At 55.6% G+C, this 23,606-nt stretch overlaps 1 protein-coding gene and 1 long non-coding RNA gene across 5 annotated transcripts in view; one reads left to right on the top strand and one right to left on the bottom strand.

Annotated features, from left to right (window-relative positions):
- Positions 1 to 23,606, bottom strand: part of Cntfr (ciliary neurotrophic factor receptor) — a 38,559-nt gene that overhangs the window by 5,408 nt on the left and 9,545 nt on the right. For 3 of the 4 annotated variants that reach the window (XM_013119688.3, XM_013119687.3, XM_013119686.3), the window contains exons 3-6: positions 12,751 to 12,835; positions 8,178 to 8,411; positions 654 to 771; positions 317 to 483 (exon numbers count right to left, since the gene is read on the bottom strand). In XM_013119688.3, coding sequence (XP_012975142.1) covers positions 317 to 483; positions 654 to 771; positions 8,178 to 8,411; positions 12,751 to 12,835 — 604 coding nt within the window. The remainder of the gene's footprint in view (positions 1 to 316; positions 484 to 653; positions 772 to 8,177; positions 8,412 to 12,750; positions 12,836 to 23,606) is intronic. The other variant, XM_040739932.1, reaches the window with a different exon arrangement.
- On the top strand, positions 385 to 4,314 carry LOC121137526. Its single transcript, XR_005874796.1, has 2 exons — positions 385 to 504; positions 1,467 to 4,314. It is a non-coding gene; the product is annotated as an uncharacterized LOC121137526 (long non-coding RNA).

Here is a 23,606-nt window from a genome sequence, read left to right as displayed (position 1 = left end):
CCTGCTCTGACACCTCATTTATCACAGACCGTAAGGAAGCCATTAGCATGGGGGGGCTGCAGCTGCGCAGGAGTCTGGCCCAGCTCACCCCCTTCCCCCCTGTTGCATGTTCTTTGAGCCACGGAGACAACGAAAAAATGAAAAGAGCTGCTGGAGACGGCTCTGCCCTGCAGGTAAGGACATCCACTTGTATGATCACAGGTGTATATGAAGGCATGTTTGTGCCATCCTGCATACATGTGGACACCTCCGACACGCTTTCACACTGGGGGTATACAGCAGTGACCCCCCCCCCCGCCATCACTACCATACGCACCGATGGTGAATTCGTCGAAGGTAATAGCCGTGGTGTTGTGCCCCAAGGCGTTGCTGACACTTATGGAGACCTTGTACTTGATGGTGGAGAACAGGTGCATGTAGCGGATGTGGCAGCGGTTCTTGAGGGCTGGGTCCTTCTCGCAGACCATAATTTTGGAGCCATGCCTGGAAAGGAATGAGGCCCAGGTACTGTTACCAACATCAAGGGTCAGCTTGGGGCAAGCAGGGGGAAGGTCAGGCCCAAGGCTGGGCTGGGGTCTTGGACTCAGGACATGATGAGGAGGGGGGAGGTCAAAGGTCAGGGCTGGAACCGGGTCAAGAGCGCAGTTACTCACAGCACAGTCACATTGAAGGTATTGGGGATGTAGGTGGGGGTGGGCAGATGCCAGCTGCAGTAGAAGCCCTTGGGGTAAGTGTTGGAGCGGCAGCTGAGCACAGGCTCCCTCGGCGGCACTGGGGGTGAGGACAGGAGGTCAGGGCCTTCTTGAAGCCTCCAGTCCCCTGGACTGGTTTGGGGACAGGCGGGCCCCAGAGCCCCAGCACTCCCCCCTTACCTATCATCGATGCCAAAGGTGGGGGGGGGTCTGTCAGCGAGGGTCTGAGGCTTCCCAGGCCACAGACAGCCAGATGTTTAATTAAAGAAAAACAAGGCTGTGTGGAGGACTCCCCCCCACACACCTGCTCAATGGAGTCAGGAACTGGGGGAAGGGGGGACGGGGCAGGAGAGGGGACTGTGAATCCCAGCTCATCGATCACAGCACGGAGGTGATGTCTTAGGGAGTTGTCCCTGCCCATGTCTGCTGTCACAGTGTGTCTGCTTCCAAAGACGCGCTGCAGACACTGAAGGGTCCAGTGGTCCTCTACTGCTAGGGTGACCTGTACGTAGGTTTTGGAGAAGAGACCCCTCCCCCTGGACTTCCCATCTGTTGACTGGTAGAAGAACAGGTCTGGTAGCCACACAGGAGTACAAACTGGCTAGGCATGAGCAAATCCACGTGTGTACACATCCGCGTGTATCAGTGTGTATGTGAGACACATGTCTCTGACATGAAGGGGTGACTGGTAACAGAAAGCATCTATGTAGCTCTTGGTCATGTCAACGCATGACCATATGTGAATACTTGTGCTTATGAAATGTCTGTTGGCAGAAAGCGGCTGTTCCGTTGGTGTGCTCCCTGCTGGCTCCTGGCTGCAGCCTCCAAGGGTGCCACCACCTTAAGAAAGGCCAAGGCATGATCAGTGGCTGCCTTTAGTTTGGAATGAGAAGATGCAGAGAGGGACACCGTTTCTCATGAAGCCACACACGAAACTGGAACTGAAATTAATCTCAGAAAGGTATTACTCATGCACATGACTGCATGTGGGAAGTTCTTTCTGTTGTCTGACTGTGCTTTTTGCTGCTGTGAGCATTTAGCCCAGCTGTCCCACCTTCAGGCACTGGTCAAGGCGTGAGGACAGTCGGCTCAAGTTCCTGGAAGGAGGCAGCTTCTGTGATCTGACCCAAGCAAGGAATTTCTGTCTGTGGTTCCAGGGACACTGACACCTCCCTTCTGCGCCTCCCGACTCCCGCCCCCTGCCTGACAGGTGGGCAGGAAATGGGAGGGGTAACTCCACAAGCCAGGGACAGGGAAGGGGAGTCCGTGTCTACACTTGTGGAGTGGCTGTAGCGACCCTCAGGGAACTGAGGTTTCTATGGTATATGTGACTAGAGGTGACTTCATGCACACGTCGAGTGTGTGAGACGCACAGGAGCCTGGGACACAAGCCCCCGAGTGCAAACCCGGCTTGGGGGCAGGAGATGAGGGGCAGGAAGGAGAACTGCCCTGCAGCAGGTGGAGACACTGGCCAGAGCAGCCCCTCCCTGGCACAGGGGAGAGCACATGGCCACCTGCATCTGCCCACCCTGTCTTCCTTCCCAGGGAACCTGCCCATCTTAGGTTGGTTTCCTGTCATCCTGACTGCCTGTGCTGTTCCTGCCCTATCTGCCCCATGGGGGTGGGGTGGGGGTGGCCAAGGACACAGGAAGTGCCTTCTGGGGGCCTGTAGGCCAGGCCAGAGTTGGCAGCGGCTCTAGGAGAAAAGGACATTCCGAGGTCGCTGAGAAACCGCCACTCCCCGCTCCTGCTCCTACCCCCCCTTACCCCGGCTTCAAAGGAGAAGAGCGCTTTGGGGGGGGGAGCTGCAGAGTCAGCGCCCTGCTGCCTGCCCCGGTGTGGAGGGCAGAGCAGGACACGGCACTGGGCTCACAGCCCCTTCCCCTGGGCAGGCTGATACGTCTTCACCCCCTTCCTTCTGCCCCCCAGCCCCCCTCTCTGAGTGGGCAGGTCACAGGGGGCAGGGGCCAAGGAGGGGTTTGGTCTGTCATCTGGATACTCCTGCCTGGCCCAGGGCCCTGAGAAGAGGAGGGTTTGGGTTCCCTGACAGGGACCAGGTTTCTCAGAGGGAAAAGGAGGAAAGAAAAACAAAGAGAAGGAAGAAAAGGAGCAACTTGCTGCAGCTGGAGCCCAGCTGAGGGGCCGGGTGGGCGGAGACGGGGCGCTGTGAGAGACCAAGTGTGAGGCTGTGGGACAGTGTGGCGTTGGGAGGCCCTGCTGTTGAGTGTGCTGTGAGCTCGGGAAGGCTGTTTTTAAGTCACTGTGGCGGCGAGGTGGCTTCGTGCGTGAGTCTTGGTAAAGTGGAGGCCGTGGGGGACGAGCTGGACGACTGTGTCTGTGAGGGCAAGGCGTGGTCGCTCACGTCCTCCAGGGCGCTACTGTACCTGAAGCACACAGCCAGCCAGCAACACTGCCTGCTATGGAGCTTAAGTCTAAGTGCACCCCCCCGAACAGGGTTTCATGGTTGTCCTGGAACTCACTCTGTAGACCAGGCTGGCCTCGAACTCACAGAGATCCGCTGGTCTCTGCCTCCCGAGTGCTGGGATTAAAGGCTGCACCACCATCCTGGCTCTGAATGGATGATACCCCGAATCCCCAGCATGTCTACAAATGGGCTAGACCTGGTGTGAGAGTATGTCAGGGGTGTCTGAGCAAACGCCTACCCATACATACGACAATGTCATATCTGGGTATGCCGCATGCTCTCAGGCAACCGAGTTTCCCCCGGTGGGGGTTTCTGAGATGCCTAAGTGACTGTATCAGCTAGCACAGTGCCTGAGTGTCATTCAGGGCCGTGTGCGTGTGCATGTGTGCGTGTGCCTCTGCTGGCCTGGGGTTTGTTTGTTTTCCTCCTAATTGGCTTGTTTTTCCATGTCCAGCCCACCAAACCGCATGTTTTTCCTCTCATCTAGCCAGCCCGCCTGGGCTGGAGCCCCCAGCACGCATGAGGCCTGCCCGCTGGCCTAGAGAGGAGGAGAGGCAAGCTGCCCACACCCTGAGCCAGGCCAGATCAGGCCAGGGTGGGGCGCACTGACCCTTCCGCTGCAGGCCTGCCCATACCACACCCACACTCCTCTTGCCTGGCATTCAAGGCTCATGGCCTGTCTTAACCTTTGCTTGTGGGATCTCTTGAGGTACCCCAAGTTTTGGACTCCCAAGCACACCCCCTCTTGCCTTCCACTCACTTCTCCTTGACATCTTTAACCACAGTTCTATGAGCTACTCTTCCCAGCCAAACAGAGCTGGGGGCAGCTCCTGGACCAGGAGCTTTATCTTGACTCTTGGCCGGAGGGGCTGAACAAGAAACTGTCCATTGAAAAATTATTTGAATCTCTGGTTTGTCTTAGCTTAAGATCGGAATGATAGGCAGTGTCCAGTAAACAAACAAACAAAACAGGATTCTACTAGAAGGAACACTGTGATCCCGTTTCCTACCACATCAGTAGGAGCTGCCCTGCGGCTGTTCGAGGAGTCACCTGGGGGCAGAAAGGCGCAGGCCGCAGGGAGCTGCCTGGCTAAGGAGTCTCCCACCAGATTATCACTATGGCCAAGTTCCTTTGGAAACTTGGAAGTAAAGACTGTACACTTAGCATAAACATTAAATCATAATTCTTGGACTGAAGGACCCACAAACCACAGGTAATGTCGCCGTGCCCTTGAGAAGGTGGCAAGAATGACACTTGGGTGTTGAGTATTGTCAAACCCAGTCTCTTGTTATTGCATCAAGTGACCGAGATGATTGTAATTAATACCCCGCCCCTCTAGACAGAAATAAGGCAGTGAGAGATAAGTACCTATTTCAGATGCCACAGCCAGCTCTTGTCCAGCCCTCTCCTGAGGGGCAAGGCCAAGGGACTACAGTGAGCTGTATCTAAACGGTCTGGGTCCTGGTCACAACAGGAATGCTGTGGCCATGTCCCGTTGGTAAGGACTATGGATGTTAATGCAAAACGCAACTCCCCTCCAAAGGCCTCTCAGAGATCGCAGCACCAGAAACTGGGTTAAAGGCTACCAGACAGCAGCCATTACCACCAGCCGTACTCATCATTTGGGGAGCCAAACTGAGAATCAGGAGAGTGGGAACTGATGAGGGGCTCTCATCCTTCCACAGCACTCGGACAATGGCCTCCTGCCCACGGAAGGGCCTGGAGTTAAACTGACCTGCACTGTTACCTGGTGCTAAGTAAACCAAGGAGGACTTGGTTAGGCTGATCCCTATTTCTCACAGGGACAACAGGGCTCACTCCATCTTTGGATCACACTGAAAACATCTGGCCTGAATGCCTTCTCTTCAGTTGAAACGGTTTGAAAGGGTTTCCTTCCAGCTGGGCAGCAGGGGCACACACCTTTAATCCTGAAGGAACTCTGGCAGCCGCGCCCTTCTCCACAACCCCCTCTGCCTTCCTAAAAACCGTTAGATCGAGCGGGGCGGTGGTGGCGCACGCCTTTAATCCCAGCACTCGGGAGGCAGAGACAGGTGGATCTCTGTGAGTTCGAGGCCAGCCTGGTCTACAGAGCGAGTTCCAGGACAGGCTCCCAAGCAATACAGAGAAACCCTGTCTCGAGGAAACAAACCAACCAACCAAACACATACAACCAAGCAAACAAAACAAAAACAAACAAACAAAAAACCCTGTTAGATTACATTCCTGAAGCTAGCCCCTAAGGTGCCATCTGTGGCCTCTCTCAGAGGTCCTCTGTGGTTGCCTCCTCCCTAGGACAAACACCCCGCCTCCTTTTCCTTGATTCCTGCCTCTTCTCGCTCTTCCTCTGACTCCTGTCTTTGTCTCTCTTCCCTGCCCTCAGTTCCTCTGGGGCAAATAAGTCTCCTTTGTGCTGAGAACTTGGTGGTGCAGGTCCTTTTCCTTTCAAATCCAGCACTGAGAGGCAGAGGCAGGTGGATCTCCGAGTTGGAGGCCAGCCTGGTCTACACAGTGAGTTCCAGGACAGCCAGGGCTACATAGAGAAACCCTGCCTTGAAAAAGAAAAAGAAAAGGCTTTTCCGTGGGGAAGAACACCTACACTAACGTGTTTTCACATCTCATTCAGCCCTAATGAGGGTATTTCTGTGGGTGGTCCTGGGCAACTTTTTACCATATTTGTCCACACTGCTCCCTGACAATGGGCAAGGGCCTGCTCCCATGTAGCTTCTGGTGGATAAAAAACAAAAACAAAAAAGCTATCTTTAGGCTGTGGGGTAAATTAAATCCAAACATGATGAGGCCAGTGAAGCTTGACTCTAACTCAGGAGGAAGACGGAGGATTTTCCAAGCGTTCACTCCATTGACCAAGAGCTGGGCACTCTCCCGCCTGCCCCTCACCACGCCTCCCCCCATTCCTTTTCCAAATCACACTCATCCGTGCTTCAGCCTACCTTCCTGCTGGCCCCTCCCGCCAGCCCCTCCCGCACTGGTGGTCTTCAGGGTTCGGTTCTGAGTCCTCTACACCCCTTTGCCCATCGAATCACGTCCCAGCTGTAAAGATGACAGCTACATTTCCATCGCTAGTAGATGCCTGTCCCCGAATCCCACTGGCCTTTACTCTGGACCAATCATAGGTCCGTCCTCCTACCCAGAGGACCTTCACCTAACATCTTAGCAGACATCTACAGAGCTGCAGATCTCTCCACACCACTGCCAACTCCTGAAATTATTCCCTGGTCATCAAAGCATTGTGTCAAAAGTGCTGAGTAATCAAAGCACTTGCTCAGGGGAATCGTCTGTCACTGATGGCAGGAGAGGGTTAAACAATCTAGTTCCTGGGGCTGGACCTGGCTTCGAGGTTAAGAGCACTGGCTGCTCTTCCAGAGGACCTGAGTTCAATTCCCAGCACCCACGTGGCAGCTCACAACCATCTGTAACTCCATTCTATGGGATCTAACACCCTCACATGGACATACTACCTGCAGACAAAACACCAATGCACATAAAATAATAATAAGTAAATTATTTTTTAAAATTCTAGTTTCCTTACCCCTCAGGAGGGCAACTCTGAGGGTGCTTCTTCTGTTCCATACCTAGAGATCCCCCACTGGTGGCTCTTATCAAGAGGTCGCAAACACCCTGGTAACAACCCTTCACACACACACACCTTTGACAGGACTCATTGGATGAATCAGGCTGGCCTTAAACTTGCAAGTCTACTTCTGCCTCTGGAAGGTTGGGATTGTAAGTACGTGCCATCATGCCCACTAATAACTTACCTTTTTGTTTTTAATTATTACATCTAGTGTGGGGGCACACATTCACGCCTTGGCATGTATGTGCGGAGATCAGAAGACAGCTTGCCGGAATTGGGAGACATGGGGTTTATCTGCTGAGCCATTTCATCTTTGTGATAGCTCATTTTTTTTATTAAATAACCTAACTTCCCTTTTCTGTGTCTCTTTTCCACTCCTTAAGAGGTTTCCATCACATGCAAAATAAAATGCTTGTCTTTAGAGTCTCATCTTCGATCTGAATCTAGGGAGACCCAAGTCCAGCCACTGTCCAAACCGAACACACTTCTCCTGGTTCCTTCCTGTCATGTGTCACCGTGACCATATCACGAGCCTTCTCCACCTTTCCGCCCTCAACTCCCCACACTTTCTCTAACCCATCACCACTTCCTGCAGGCCCGACACCCATACTTCTTCAACTCCACGTCTCCTGCGTCTCCTGCTACATCCTTCATTGCCTTGTCCCTCCAACGTGTTTCTCTTCACTGCCTGGACCTGATTCCGACCAAATCACTCACCCGTTCTCAGTGACCACCACCTACACTCTGTTATTCCCTTAGTCCCCTGTCTCCATTTTCATCAACCCAAGTGACTTGGAGGCCATTCCCAGCTGGGTGTGGTGGCACATGCTTTTAGTCTCAGCACTCAAGAGGCAAAGGCAGGCAGATCTCTGTGAGTTTGAGGCCAGCCTGATGTCTACTTTGTTAGTTCCAGGCCAGCCAGGATGGCATAGTAAGACCCTGTCTCAAACAAACAAACAACAAAGAAACAAACAACAAAACTACACATAAAAATAAAAAGGAAGGAATTCTGTTTCCATGTATCTTCTAAATCTGGAGTATTCATGTGTCTCCCAATGTACGATGCCTTCTTCCTTCCCCGGGACCTCCCAAACTGCTCCTACGTATGATGTCCTTGTGTCCTGTTTCCCTCCCTCCAGCACACTATCTCCTGTGGGAGCAGACATGGTGAGGACACTCCAGCTCAGAGCTGTGACCCTAGGATCCCTTTCTACCCACCAAGCCTTGCCAGCCCCCCTCTGCCCACTATTTCATAGGGGACAAAAGGACTTCAGGATTTAAAGGCCTTCGTAGATATCTGTGGGATACAGGTAAGGTGAACAGGACTCATTGAGCATGATGAGACTCAGAGGTCAGAACAGGTTAGGGTAGGATCAGAAGGCAAAGGTCAGGCTGCAGCCCCTCTCCTTCCCTCCCAACAGGAAGTCGAGACATCGGTAAGAGGTCACCGTCCAGGGTAATACTTACAACCCACATGCAGCAGGACTTGGTGGCGCAGGTGCCAGGAGTCACGGTGGAAACAGGCATACAGGCCACTGTGGCCCAGTTCTAGGCTTCGTAGCACCAGCTGAGAGCCATTGAGCAGGTCAGGGGCCAGGTCTGTCCCATTCACCCTCCAGGTCACAGCTGAGTCCCAGCTTGCTGTCCCGCATGGCAGCATCACATCTGAGCCCAGGCGCTCATACTGCACATGGGGTGCCTCTGTGGGGCCAGGGAGGGCATGAACAGAAGTCACAGGTCAGAGTCCTGCCTAGCCACCTCAGGTGACCACGGGTAAGACTGAAGGGACATGGATGAGAGGACAAGTGTCTGCACACGGGCCCTGTGCAGAACTTCTCTGTGGCTCTGCACACGGGCCCTGTGCAGAACTTCTGACAAGTGTCTCTGCACACGGGCCTGTGCACCTGTGTGTCTTCGTTTTGGTCTCTGTGTGTGTGTGTGTGTGTGTGTGTGTGTGTGTGTGTAGCGCCACCATCATGGCTGGCTGACTCCACCTTCTTGCCGTCCACAGGCCCGGCCCATCCTTCCCCAGGAACACTATTCTTTGGACTGAAACGTCTGTCCTGCTCGCTGTCTCTGTCACTCTCCCTGTGCCAAGGTCCACATCTACAGGGCTGTCCTTCAGTGACATACAATGGTGCGGTGGGCCCCTCCTGGACTCTTCTCTGCCTCATTTCTCTCCCTCAGTCCTGTCTTTCCGTCCTGTCTCTTCCCTTATCTTTCCTCTAGTCCCCTTGCCTCCAACTCTGCCCACTCCATACAAGCTCCCCACCCCCACGTTAACCATCCAGGGCTTGGGCAGCAGCAGAAGGGAAAGCAGGCCGGCCTTGAAGACATAAGCTCCGGGGAGCTCCTGGCAACTGTCAACTTTGCGAAGCAGAAACTGCTTGCGGTGGGGTGGGGGCTGGGACTCAGAGAGTGCTCTGTCCATTCCTCGATGCCCCAGGAGGAGCCTGTCAGAACGAAAACCAAACTCCTGCCCTGGCCCTGGCAGCCCAGGCCAACCGAGGCGTGATGGACTGAACCCAGGAGACTGGAGATAGGAAGGCGGAAGGGAGCACCTGTTGGGAGGCAGTGCCAGGTGGAGGAGGTAGCGAGCAGGGCAGGCAGGCAGAGGGGCAGGCAGGCGCAGAGGGGCAGGTCCCAGAGCAGGGCAGGCAGGGGCAGAGGGGCAGGCAGAGGGGCAGGCAGGCAGAGGGGCAGGCAGGCAGAGGGGCAGGCAGGCGCAGAGGGGCAGGTCCCAGAGCAGGGCAGGCAGAGGGGCAGGCAGGCACAGAGGGGCAGGCAGAGGGGCAGGCAGGCGCAGAGGGGCAGGTCCCAGGCGCAGAGGGGCAGGCAGGGGCAGAGGGGCAGGCAGGGGCAGAGGGGCAGGTCCCAGAGCAGGGCAGGCAGAGGGGCAGGCAGGCGCAGAGGGGCAGGTCCCAGGCACAGAGGGGCAGGTAGAGGGGCAGGCAGGCGCAGAGGGGCAGGCAGAGGGGCAGGTATGCAGAATCGGAACCTTCAGACACCCCCACCTCCTGCCCCCTGAGCCTGGAAGGACAGATGCTTCCCGCATCCCAGCCAGATCTGTGGAGCAAGGGTGGGAGGGGAGGAAGGAGGAGGAAAGGGCAGTGGAGTGGGGGCCGCGGGATCCCTCGTTAACACCCGCTCACGTCTCCCCTCCAGAGAGCCACCCCGCTGAGTTGGGGGATTTTCAGAGGCAATTCCTGTTAACGAGCCAATTAAGTTGGGCCAGTGGCCTCTTAATTAGACTTGTTAACACCACCAGGACTTCGAGGGGAGGGGGAGGGATCCCCCAAGGGCCCCTCAGTCACCCTCCTCAACCTAGCCCCCTCCCCAGGACTGCTTTTCTCTGGGCAGGAACATCTGTCCCGTTTGCTGCCTGCCACCCTCCCTGGCCAGGGTGTCTGCTTCTCCAGGTCCGTCTGTCTCCCTTGCTGCTTGTCTCTGCTTTGCCCCTCTTTGAGCCTCTCTGTCCCTGTCCAGAGGAGGGGGAAGCAGGAAACGGAGCCAGCCCTGACCACTTGTCTGTGGGGCTTGGGACCAGCCGAACAGAGGATGAACAGGCGGAAGGGCGGTGGCTGGGGGCCTTGGAGGCCACAGCTGTGAGGCTGGGCCAGAGGCTGAATGGAGGCCTCCCCCTGACCAGAGGCCCAGTGTCCAAGACTCAGGCCATTGAGCCCCCCTCAATCAAATAGCTCCGGCCACTGAGCCCCCTTCCAACCTCCCGTCCAAAAACCTGGAGCTTCCAGGAAACATGCCAAGCCCCTCTCTCCACACAACCCCCCCAACAGAGACTCTGCATCCAGCTGCCTGAGGAGGAGGCTGAAAACTGACCGTTGGGGAGGGGGCGTGGCCATCAGGGTCCCAGCGGCAACACATCAACACTGACCGAAAGCCGCTCAGAACAAACATGGACTCAGTTTGGCCCTTCAGTTCTGGGGCAGGGGGTGGCACAGCCACAGATGAGGGAACTTCTCCTGACAGCAAATACAACAGCAGCGGACGAACCTCACACAGCGTCTGCCTCCAAAAACAAAAACCGGGGACACAATCTGATAGCAATGGCAGAAGAGACGTGCACAGCAGACTTCTGCGGGCCACACCGCAGAGACAGAGCAACGCAACATGACAGTCACACAGTGTCTAGCTAACACAACGACAGTTCACATGGCGGTGCAACAGCTTCAGAAATGGCACTAGCTTAATCTTCTGTCTCTGGACAGCACTGCAGGTGCCCCTCCTGATGTGCTGTCCATTTCAGAAATTAAATCAAGCAGCAGGGGGAGGATGGGGCTCTTGGCCCTGACGCAGTGACAAACGCTCCAAAGGAATCAGCTGTGAAAAGGTTGTTAGAAGCCAGGATGAGAGACAGAGACAGGATGAGGTCATGGCCACGGAGAACACAGAGGGACAGAGCGGACAGCTCCCTCACACCTGCACACACAGACTCACATGGGGACTACATGCCGGAAATGGTCCCCCCGGGTGTCCTAAGCAACTTCATATCACCACACAGGCAGGATGGGGACGGTCACCCACAAAGAAACAACAGCAGCCACTCATCCCAAGGTTACAGTCACACATGGGTTCAATCACACGGGGACACTGTACCCTTCCCTGGATGGTAACACCTGACTCAAGGTCATAGGCACGGACAAAAGGGAACTACCACCCAGAGGCACAGTTTCTCACGGGAGCAGGGTCTCATGAGCACGGTGAATCCTAACAAGGGCAAAAACGTACAAAGAAAGACACACTCTCACACAAATGACACAGCATCTGAAAGGACATTCACCCAGGGAACGCACAGCCTACAAATATACAGCCACAGGAGACACCCAACAGAGCCGTGCTCTCACCACAAAAGTCACACACTCTCAATTGTGAGCTTATGCCAGGGCCCTGGCCATATGCAGCCCTGCCTTTACATGTAAGTAGAACTCTTTACACACAACAGCAGGCACCTGGCAGGCCCTGCGCTGACCCAGCCAGGAGCTCTGGAACTGAGCAAGCCTCTCTGGGCCTCAGCTGCTAGTCTCATAAGGAAGAGGCCACACATTCCTTGACTCACTACCCTTTCAATCCATGGTCTTGAGGACAGAAATCAGCCATTAAGGACTGTTCGGTGCTTGGAGCTACTCCCCCTCATGCCTGCTTCTGCCTCCCCCAGTCAGGACAGGATCCAACCAATGGAGGAACTTGGGGAACCCTATTGGAGACAACTTACAAGTTCAGACCTCAATGTGGCTAGTTAAAGGGCTGATAGTTGTGTTAAGAGGGCACGTTTTCCTCAGCAGAAGCACAGCTCCTTGTCCTATAAGCTATGGGGTCTCAGACCTCACCAGACAAACAGGTTGGGCGTGGGTAGAGAGGCTACCAATGACGCAGTCTGGGCCACCCTTAGTACACCAGCCCTCTCTCACCTATCTCAATGTCTGCTCACCATCTCTGTCACTACCCTTCGAGGATAAAGCTGACATCAGGAATTAGCCCGTGACAGTTTTGCCCAGTCTCTCTCTTTTTTTTTTTTTTTTTTTTTTTTATGAGACAGGGTTTCTCTGTATTGTTTCGGAGGCTATCGGGTCCAGCCCCGCCTCGAACTCACATAGATCCGCCTGCCTCTGCCTCCCGAGTGCTAGGATTAAAGGCGTGCGCCACCACCACCGGGCTTGCCCAGTCTCTTAAATGCCCCCCCCTACACCCTTACAATTTTTACCTAATTGCTGTACAGAGGCCTTGACCCCACCTCCAACCCCAAGTCCTATTCCACCTGCCTGTATCCTCTACCTTCCCTACGGGAAAAAAATTATTTCAAGCATGTGACAATCCAGGTGTGACTGTGGAGGGCTGTGCCTGCGAGACATCAGTGGGTAACCCTGCTTATCACGGTCACACGACTACATGTCCTCCGGGCGATGCATGTGCAGCAGTGCCAAGGTGTACCGGTGTGACTCTCGGGGGCATCTGTGTGCAGCTGTGCCAACGAGGACTCACGCGCCGTTCTAGGGGATGGGCGAACGGCTCTCCCCGCACTCACCCTGCGGACTGTGTTTCTGGGTGTAGACAGCGGCAGCGGCAGCAGCAAGCACAGCACAGCAGGCCCATGGGACAGAAGCAGCCATCTGTTGGGAGAAATGGGTTGTGGAGGGGCAGCATCAGCCCAGGCAGGAGCCCCCGGGGGGTTGGGGTGCTGCTCCCACGGGGAAGGCTGGGAAATCTCAGCCCCGGGGCTAGGGCACGTTGACCCTGGACACCCTTTTTAATGGGGCTTGGGAGCCCCTTTCCAGCAACGGGAACCAACATTGGCACCTGTGGGAGGGACCGCTGGGGGGGGGGAAGACAACTCCAGTGGTTTGTCATTCAGTAAGAGTGCTGACTGCAGAACGCAGTCAACCACGGATGAGTTATAGAACACTGGTAATGTCAGGGCCATTTTTCAAAATTAAAAAACATCTCCACCAGTGAGCTTAGCTAATTAGGTATCCACACCACAAACTGCAAGGCCGGTGCTTTAGCTTAATTGAAGGTCTGTACTTCTCCAAATTGCCTTGACTATAAGGCCCCCTGCGGTACTCCTGGGGAGACAGCCTGAAACCTGGATGCTCGAGAGACCCTTGGATCTATCACTGGCCTCCACCCAGACTCCTATGGGCTCTGGGAAACTCAAGGTACCAAGACAGTGGCACGCTAGCCAAGCTAAATGCTTTCCTGTGTATCAGTGGTCAGAAGAAAATGAAGACTGTTCATACGTAAGTCCTTACCAAAAACCCTAGACCACACTTCACCTCAGAGACATGTTCTCAGCAGCCCGGGACCCCCAGCCCAGGAGAATCAGTATCTACATGTGCTCATGCAAGTACACAAAGTAATTCAGGACATGTCCCCAGAAACCGGGAAGAGTCCAGTGGTCCCCCACTTAATGTCCTGCCTCCTGGAATCGGTCCAATTCTCCACCCCAGCATATGCTCAGATCTGAGGCAGGGAAATAACTATTTCCTGTAGGATAGTCTCTAAGTGTGATAACCTCCCTCTTCCAAACTGAGGATAGAAACTGAGGGACTGTCATCCACGCAGAAGCAGAGATTCAAAGATAGACACCAGGGGAATCTATGAGCTATTTAACCATGGCTGCCGTGGGGGCCAGGCAGCCTCACAGTAGACCTTGACCAGAAACTCTGCCCAAACAACCAGACATAGCCCTGAGCAATCAGCTCCACACTAGAACTGTGTGCGAGAGCATCGCACGATGCGTACAGCCAGATAACCAGACAGAGAAGCGAGCAGAGGACAGCCAGCACAGCCAGAGAAGCAGCCAAAACCCCAGCAAGCTGCTCGGCCAGACCCCAGCCGAAGAAGAGCAAGAGCAAGAGCACAGGCAAGGAACCCAGCAGCGACACAGTCAGTGCCAGAGACACTGTCAGAAACACAGCCAGGGAAACTCTGACACACAAGCAGAGAAACTGCTAGGCACAAACAGGCGTACACTTAGACAAAAAGCTAGGGAGAGAACCAGAGCCACAGCCGGATGCTCAGTCAGGAAGTATCCGCACCACTGAAAACACTGCCAGAGACACCGAGAGGGACAGTCAGACAGAGATAGCATCAGAAACACTGCCAGATATACCCAGAGAAAGTGCTAGAGAGACCGCAGCTAAGAGGAGGGAGAGGAAGCCGCTGCTACAGGGTGAAGGGAACCTGACTTCCTGGGAGCTCCTCTGTGGGAAAGGGCTTCCACCTGCCTCCTGCTACCCCCACCCACCCCAGACTGCTCATCCGAGCCTGCTTGCCCTTGTGGGCATGGCTCCAGGTACGGCTGCTGTAGCTTTTCAGGCTGATGATTCTAGGGCCTTGGTTACCTTTTGGCCAGGTTCCTTATGACCCTCAATCACTCCTCATCTTCAGCTACTCCTTAATCTAGGAGGTTAAGACAATGACCAAAGACACATAACTAGCAAATTATAAAATGAGCCCAAGTCAGCTAGAATTCAGAGCTGGTTCTGGAGAAAAGGAGACAGACGGGAATCCTACCTGGTCACCCCCACCCTCCCACCCCCGCCTCGGAAGGTAGCCTTCAGCCCCTCCCCCTCTATCTCTGCCATCTGTCCATGCTTTTCTCCTAGACCCTCTGCCTCAGTGCCAGTCCACTGTGTCCTGGGAACAAGAACCAGGACACGGGCAGGCAGGCAGGCAGGCAGAGTGGGACAGAGGTTAGATCTAGAGGGAGAGTCAGAGCGAAGAGAGGAAACTCTCTGCTCCCTACTCCTTCTAGGCCTCAGTTAGGCTGGAGGGGGAATATATCCAGGACAGACACATATGCATCTTTTCAGCGTGTGTACACACACACACACACACACACACACACACACACTCACACTTTCAGGCCCCAACAGGGGGAGGGGAGACTTCTTCATCAAAGTCGCCTCCATCAGCCCGATGAGTTACTGTAAGGGCCGGGCCCTGGGCCAACGGGGCTGCAGCCACAGGAGACGGGCGCTGCTGAGAGCTAGCTAGCCTAGCGCTAGCTAGTGCTGCAGAGAGTGGGGGTGGGGTACCAAGATAGACACTGCAGGGTCTGGGCACACAGAAATGGGTGAGCCTTGTGTAGGGGAAACAGGCATGGTGAGACAGAGGGATGAGTGGATACTTAAAGGGACAGGACAGCGCAGAAGTGTGAAACAAGACACGAGGAGGAAGACAGGGCACGTTGGGAACTGCAGATATTCCACAGCAAATGGAAAGACAGACACAAAGGCTCTCTATGCCTACCCCAGATCATCCCAAGGAGCCTGTGCAACCCCTAAAGCTGGAAGAGGCAGGCAGGCAGGCAGTGCGGCAGCCAGGGTTGAAAAGGTGCAAGAGCAGGTTCTTTCTGGGGTTGGAAGGATTCTCACTGGGGATCTAGAAGCCCAGTCTCTAGGAAACAGGGGTGAAATAAAGCCTCACCCCTCTGCTTCTGCTGATACAAAATACGAGCAAAACAGGCCGTGGTGTGTGGTGGTTTCACTCCCACCTCTCCTCAAAGCCCAAGTTAGACCCACTCCCCAAATGGGAGACTGAAGCTAGAAGCATCTAGAATAACAACACCTCCTCCCTGCTCTCAATCACCTCCAGCTCCCATCTCAGGGCAAGAAGCTCCTTTCCGGGGAATTCTCTCAGTCCATATTCTATGCGTCTAGGGTAGCTCTAGATGATAAATGTCATACAACCCCGGGGAGACGGGAACTGACCTAGGCTCCCTTATGGATCACCCCAAGAGGTTAACCCCAGAATAAAGGTGGGACAGAGTGCCCCAACAGAATGAAAGCAGCCCAGTGCCCTGCAGCCCAAGGTTCCCAGCACTCCTTCTCACACGAACTCCAGTGTCATCATTATTTACATATACATATAAGACAAATCCCAGGGCCCAAATTTAGTGTCACTGTCCCACTGTGACACAAAGACACTATCATAAGGTGATAATAAATCAGCAAAAATGATACAGTTGCACTGTTCACAATGACACACAGGGATGTTGGCACATCATCACAGTAACAATGTTGCAGTAAGTGGCAATCACAATGACACCTGTTGAGATGGATACAGTCACACAGAGTAGCACATGGTGACACAGAGATGTTGACAGACTCAGTGACATACAGAATAATACCAGTTCACAGAAATGTTAGCATCCACAGAGGCTGACAGTCACCATTAGTAATACTGCCAGACACCGTGACAAACTCCAGACTGGGGATCTCAAGTACCCAGTTTTAGAGTCTGGTTTAGGATCCAGGACCCCAAGACCACCCTTACCAGCCCAGCAATGTCCCAGCTGCACCCTACCTCATTTGTTGCCTGGCTAAAGGTACAATCTAGGGAGGCTCTTTGGAAAACCCCTATTATGCCTGCAGAGCCACAGCCAGAAGTTTGAGGAATCCTTCCAAAACCAGGTTGGGCTGGGGGTTAGGAGCACCACTGACTAGGTCTCAGTCACAACCGTGTGAGTGTTGATCTGCAGCAGTGTGTCCTGAGCTACTGGGTGGAGACTGGCGTGAGGGTCAGGAATGTTTGTTTCTGGCCTTGACGGTGAAGAAGGGCAGTCTCATGCAAGTGACCTCAAAGCAAGGTTACCAATCCATCTCCAAGTTGGGTAACTGAGATTCAGTGGTCATTGGCCAGGACTTCTCGCATTGCTAGCACAGGGCTGAAGTGACTCTTTCACAGCCTCCTGTCCCCATTGACAACTCCAAACTCCAGAATCCCACAGACAGTAGGAAGGGCACCCTGGGTCTTCGCTTCCTTCCCATCTTCTCACAACAGCCCTAAAGCCCTATGCATGGGCCCGAGGTGAAGCCCCTGGGCGGACTGAAATGCCTCAGACCTGTGGAGGAGTTAGGGTGGAGCAAGGAGGACAGAAGGCGTGGGGACGAGGAGAGGGTGAGCAGGGAAAACGAGCCCTGGCCTGGACAGGGGGCAGGAAGCTCCTGGAGAGGGGAGGGGAGCCCAGGCTGGGAGGCCCCCAGATCCCACCAGAACTAGACAGCCTAGACAGCGTGGGGGGGGGTCACGGTAAGAGGTCACACGCTGGATGGGTGAGGCCTGGCTCCTGGCAGTTGACCACAGGTCCCCTCACCACGGATGGGGAGGGCACAGGTCAGGGGCCAACCTCTGGGCCACAGGATCCCACTCAGCAGTATGTCTCCCTCCTGTCTTTCTCTCGTCTCTGTCCTTTTCCCTTTGAATCTAGACCTCTTCCTCTCATCTCTTGGTGTCAACACCTCAAAGGCCATAGAACCCAGAAGCTGTGACTGAGGTTGGAATTCAAGCCTTGTTCTCCTGGGCTGCCACACCCCCTGCCACTATGGGGCAAGCTTCAGTGCTCAGTGTCGCTGTGGGGACAGGGTGCCCCATCACCACAAAGTGCCCTCCTCCTGCTTAGAAGGGGTCGGATAGGCTGAGCACCAGTGGGAGGAGGCCAGGAAGGAGGCGAGGCGGGGGAGCGATCCCCCAGCCCCAGATGCTGGCTGAGGTTATGGAAAGGAGGCCGCCCAATGCGAGTGAGTTGGGGGTGGGTATCTGCACCTGCTGCTGTGACCTCCGCAGCCGGAGATGGGGGCCTGAGGGGGGGACACACAGATTCCGATGGATTTTGGCAGCAGCCTGGACTCTGAGTGCTCCCACCCCCACCCCCAGCCTCTCGTACCGTGGGGACCCTGAGTTCAGCATGTGCGTGCCCCGCTTGCTGCACGTGTGTGCAGGCGTGTTGGGAGAGCCTGGAGCCCTCATGTGACGGGCCTAGATGAGCAGCTGGGGATGTGTCCCGGGAAGATGGGAATCCACCCCACCAGCCTGTGCCCACATGCAGAGGTTCACTTGGAGCCCTGGAAACTGCACTGAAACAGCCTTCTAGATACAGAAGGTCTTGGCTTTTTCTTCAGAAGCCATTTGCTCCAGTCCCTGCCTCTTACATGGAGAGGTGAATTCATATCCTCTCTTTGGACGCATGCTCTGGACAGGTTCACAGACTCTGAGCCACAGGTGACAAACTCCCTACTCCCAAGCCCAGTCCAGTCTATGGTTCCCAGAACAGTCAGGATAGGGCTGTGGGGGGCAGTGTGTGTGTCCTTTGGAAAGACTGAGTGCTGCAGGGGGAGGTTATTAGCAGAATGCCATGATCCCTGGGGGATGAGTGAGAGTCTACAGCCGGGGTAGGAGGTAGGAAAGGGTCTACACCAAGCATGGGGGCAGGAAGGAGACCGTGCCCTCCATGGAGACAGGATGGACAAAACAGCTCTTCAGACTTGGGGCGGAGTCCAAAGATGTGCTTGATTCTGCACCTCTACCATCCCCCACCGTCATCCCTGCTCAGTACAAACACACATGGGGGGGCGGGGGCGGCAGATCCCCACTGAGTTAGGGCCCGCCTGGTCTACATAGTGAGTTCCCAGGCAGCAACGCTAGGTAGAAAACCCTGTCTCAAAACAAAACTAGCCAGGCAGTGGTGGTGCACGCCTTTAATCCCAGCACTAGGGAGGTAGAGGCAGGTGGCCTGTGAGTTCAAGGCCAGCCTGGTCTACAAGAGCTAGTTCCAGGACAGCCTCCAAAGCCACAGAAAAACCCTATCTCAAAAAACAAAAATACAAAACAAAACAAAAAAAAAACCAAAAGCAAAACAACAAAAAAATCCCACTCCCCCTCAAAAAGAAGTCCTTTCATGTAAGTATGTATACATACGCACGCAGGCATGCACGCAGGCATGCACACACACACACACACACACACACACACACACACACACACCAGCAGGGCACGTGAAGCGTGAGTTTGTAACAGGAAGAGCTGAAGATGGTCTTTTTGGCAGAGCCAGAGTTGTGGGGGGGGGGGGAGACGTTTCTTCTTCCTTACGGAACAATGTTCTGTTTTCTCTGCCCTCTAACATGCACGTGGACCATGCATGCTATTTCTGAGGAACCTCTGGTCTTCTGGGTAAGAGCAAGACATCCTCCCTCCCCTCCCTGCTCTTCACAATCTGTTCCTGATGGTAAACACAGGCATGAATACAACACCCACATGTTCACACACACCAGCAGTTCAGGGTGACACAGGACCTGGCGTTCACCTCACCCCAAGTTGAAGCACATGCTAGGGGGCTCTCTCAGCCTCCCACAGAGCTTCCCAGGCCCCCATGGCCACATACACACAGCCAGTGATCTGCAGACATTCCCAGCAGCCTCACACACACTGGAATTCAGTCTACTGTCACAACCACATAGTATGGCCTCTCTTGTGGACACCCACCGCCACAGCCTCATACATTAGTACATGAGTGCTCTCTCTCTCTCTCTCTCTCTCTCTCTCTCTCTCTCTCTCTCTCTCTCTCACACACACACACACACACACACACACACACACACACACACACATACACACACATTGAAGTCACAGCTGCACACTGAGTGAGACTCCCTCACACAGAACCACCACTGTTTCACATATGGACACCATCACACTGAAAGCTGTCAACCTTCCACACAGACACCACCATATACTTGTAGAAACTCAGAGCTCCTGGTCACCCTCAGCCCACTGTCCTCACAATGGGAAATACACAGTCACACACACTGGGACCTGGGCGTGCCTGCGCCAAGGAGATAAAGCAAGGGTGTCAAAGGGAGGAGAGGAGCCCCTTCTTTAAAAGGCCAAGAATGACAATTATTTTCCAGTCAGCTCCCTCTTCCTCCAACCCTGCTCTCGACAACACTATGGGATGGAGGGGGATCCAGGGGTAAGAGAGATGGTGGCACTGGTGACAGCAGGTACCAGAGGAATCCCTGTCGCCTCCTGCTTCCCCGATTTCTCCCTACTAAGGAGCAACAGGTCTCACTCTAGTGACCCCGCCCCGCCCTGTGCTCCTTACCTGTCTCTAAGGCATCCGAGCGGGCCTCTGCCAGATGAGGCCGGGGAAGTACATGAACACACCTCTACCTGAACAATCGCGCCCAAGCCTTGTCACCACTGTCAGGAGGCCCAAAGAGAGGTGGGGGTGGGTGCCCAGCAGCAGACAGTAGGTGCTCACCCAACTAACCGTGTTCGTGCACAAGAGTCCTAAAGTGCTCTCGGACGATGTAGTTCAGCCCCTACCACAGGGGCTGACACTAGGTCCTAAGTCACAGCATGGAACCCAGGCTGAGCTGACTGGGGAACTGCAGACATTCTTAGCACCTTGCCACTCCAGTCGTGACAGTGGCCCTGAGGCTTGCATCCCATGGAGAGCCTGCTATGCTCGACGGACTGGACAGGACAGCAAACACCGGGACAACACATAAGGAAACTGGCCAGGCAGGGGCAATCCCACAAAGGCCAGGTGACGATGGAGAAAAGCAGAAGAAACCAGGCGGTGGGGAGTGATGCTGCCAGGTGACAGCGCCCCAGAGAAGGTAGGCACTGGGGCCAAATGAAGACAGGTACCGGGGACTAGAGTGGGCTGGAGGTGTGGACAAATGAGGCCAGGCTTCGGGGATCAAATGAAACTAGGCAAGAGGCCCACAGGATGTGAGAGAAGAGAGATATCAGGAACTCATCCCCTGTCTAGATGTCACCCCCACATCCTAGGCCTCCCTCTCGGCAACCCCCTCCCCCAGGCTGATGGACACAGCCAGAGCCCCCCTCCCCTCTGAGAGGCCTGGGCCGCCTGCAGCCAACGGGCCCCGGCCCCATCCCTGAGACCTCAGGAAGTCCCAGTCCCTCCCACCGGCTGCTGAGGCAGGGGGGCTGGGGAGAAAGCGCAGAGAAGAGAGACAGCTTGGCAGGGGGAGCGCCGAGCAGCCGCGGGGGGCGGGGGCCGAGGAAGGAGCGGGAAGCGCCGCGGCGGGCTGGCGGGCTGGCGCGGGCGGGGGCGTCTCCGCCGCGGCGGGGCGGCGGGGTGACAAGTTCTCGGCCCCGCGGCCGCGCGCACTGACCTGGGTCCCCGCGCAGGCGCCCGGCCGGTGCTCGGCGCTCCGTGGGTCCGCCCGGCCGCCTGCGGGCATCGGTCCCCGGGGCTTCCCCACCCCCGAGGGGCCGGGCAGGAGCACCACGGCCGCGCCGGAGCCAGCGGGCGAACGAGAGGGCGAGAGGGCGAGCGGGGCGGCGAGCGGGCCGGGAGGGGGAGGCAGCGCGCCGGGAGCCGAGCGAGCGAGCCGAGGCAGCGAGTGAGGGACGGCATGCAGTGAGGTCATCCTTTGAATCTAATTGTCTGAGTCAGGAGGAGATGTGGCACTTGATGCTGGGGGAGGGGTGGGGAGGGGACCCTCGGCACAACCGGGGGTGGCGGGCCCGCTCCCCTCAACTCGCGGCGTGGTTGTGGGGCTCGGGGCTGACCCCTGCTGCCCGGGTATCAGCCAGCCGGGAGACGCGTAACTCGGTCCCAGCTCAGGGCCACCTTCCTATCCTCTTGGGAGTGATGGGGACCTGCGGAAGCCCGGGTCATCCTTCCGCGTTTTTTAGGAAATGGCAGACACCCCCACTCCCAGTCACAATTCTGCCCTCGTAGAAGGGGAGACTTCAACCTTCAGCCTGCCTTCCACATTGTCTCTGCACTTCAGGAAAATGGGCCTGGGACTCTTCTCCCAAGTTAACTACCTGCACTGGGAATCTGGTCCAGTGCAGAAATTGAGCTCTATTCACTGCTGTGCTCTCTGGGAAGGACAGTGCAAAGGCCACCAGACTTCCACTCGCACACTCACGCGCGCGCACACACACACACGCACGCACGCACCCACGCACGCACTTCTTGTTCTACTTGCCCAAGCCCATTCAGGACGGCCAAGCAGGGCCAATCTCCTGGGGTACCAGAAAGAAGCTTCCCAAAGGACTCAGCTACTCAGATAGTAGCGGGGCAAGGCAGCAGCTAGGCCTTAGGCTGGTCAGGCTCGCACACCCATGCATGTACACAGGAGCACATGAGCACATTTGCACACACTGGCACGGGGAAGGACCAGGCAGCCGGGGATGCTCACCAAGGGCCACATGCCCCTCCCCTCGCCCCCGTGGGGGAGGGGTGATAAATATTTAAGGGGCTTTTAGCTCAGAAGGGGCTGAAGCCGGGGGAGGGAGGGGATCCACGCTGCCTGATTAATGGGGTTACGGGCTTGGATCAATCTGTCCGCCTGCCGCTCCCTCCTTCCCCCCTCCTCCCTCCCTCCGCCTAATGCGCTTTATCAGGAGACGTTTTTCTGACTTGGCAGCGTCGGGCGTTTTAAATAGACCCATTTAGAGCTCGGGCTGGGGGAGAAGCAGGGGGAGGTGGAGTGAGACAGAGATTGAGACAGGCAGGGAGACAGAGACAAATAGGGAGAGAGACGCCCGGAAGAGAGAGAGAGAGAAAGAGAGAGAGAGAGAGAGAGAGAGAGAGAGAGAGAGAGAGAGAGAGAGAGAGAGAGAGAGAGAGAGAGAGAGAGAGAGAGAGAGAGAGAGCCGCCGAAGGGGACTGGGGTAGGACTCCCGCGGAGGCCGAGATGGAGAGAGGTGACGAGGCCAAAGCAAAGGTGGGGGCTGCAGGGCAGAAACAAACAGAGCCAGAGAGAGGAAAGCGGGCACCAGCCGCCGGCGGAAACCCAGGGAGCGGCTCTCTGCAAGGGCTGAGTGCTAGCCTGGGAGACAGCAGATATCTTTTATTTCCAAAAACAGTTTTTCATCCACTTTGTTAAATTAAAAAGCTGTTTTTAAAGTGGTGCTGGAGGTGCTGCTGGGGGAGGTGGCGGAACTGCCAAGCCCTCCCTCCTCAGCCCGGCAGAAGCTGCTTCAGCCTGAGCCCCTGGGGTATCTCCAGCTCCCCTGCTCTCTGTGAGCCTCTGAGATCCCCAGGGACAGGGTCAGGGCATCTGAGCTACTGTTCACTGGCAGGAAGTCCTTCCTGCTGTCTGGCCTCAGTCCCTCTTGCTTCGGGAGCTCATTCTTTCTCCTAGCACCACCCTCTCTCTCCTCAAGACTCTCTTCTAGCTTCCTACAGTGCTCCCAACTGGGAGGGGGTGGGGATTATGTACGGCCCAGCAGCCTGTGGTTCTAACATCAGAGTCCCAGGTACACCCCAATAAATATCACCTATTATTCTGTACAGCCATTTCCTAGTCCCTCCCATTCTGAACTGCTAACACAAACCCCACCCACGTCTGGATCCTAACACTGCAGCTAACTCTTCTCCTTCCTCTTCTGGACCCCTGAACCATCTAAGGCCCTGGAAATAGTGATCAAACATCCCGCAGCACTGGGCTGCCCACTGCCCCACTTAACAACATGCTCTCCTAGTTTTGAAGGGTTGGCCACCGTCCCCCAACCTCACACACAGCACCCCCCGCCCCACCCCGAGCCCCAAGCCGGGAAAATGGCCAGTCAGTTTGGGGCCTGAGATAAAAAGCCCAGCCGGCCTTTGTGGGC

The sequence above is a fragment of the Mesocricetus auratus genome, unplaced genomic scaffold (assembly GCF_017639785.1).
Source record: "Mesocricetus auratus isolate SY011 unplaced genomic scaffold, BCM_Maur_2.0 Super-Scaffold_6730, whole genome shotgun sequence".
Taxonomy (NCBI): Eukaryota; Metazoa; Chordata; class Mammalia; order Rodentia; family Cricetidae; genus Mesocricetus; species Mesocricetus auratus.
This window is presented reverse-complemented; position numbering and strand designations above follow the sequence as displayed.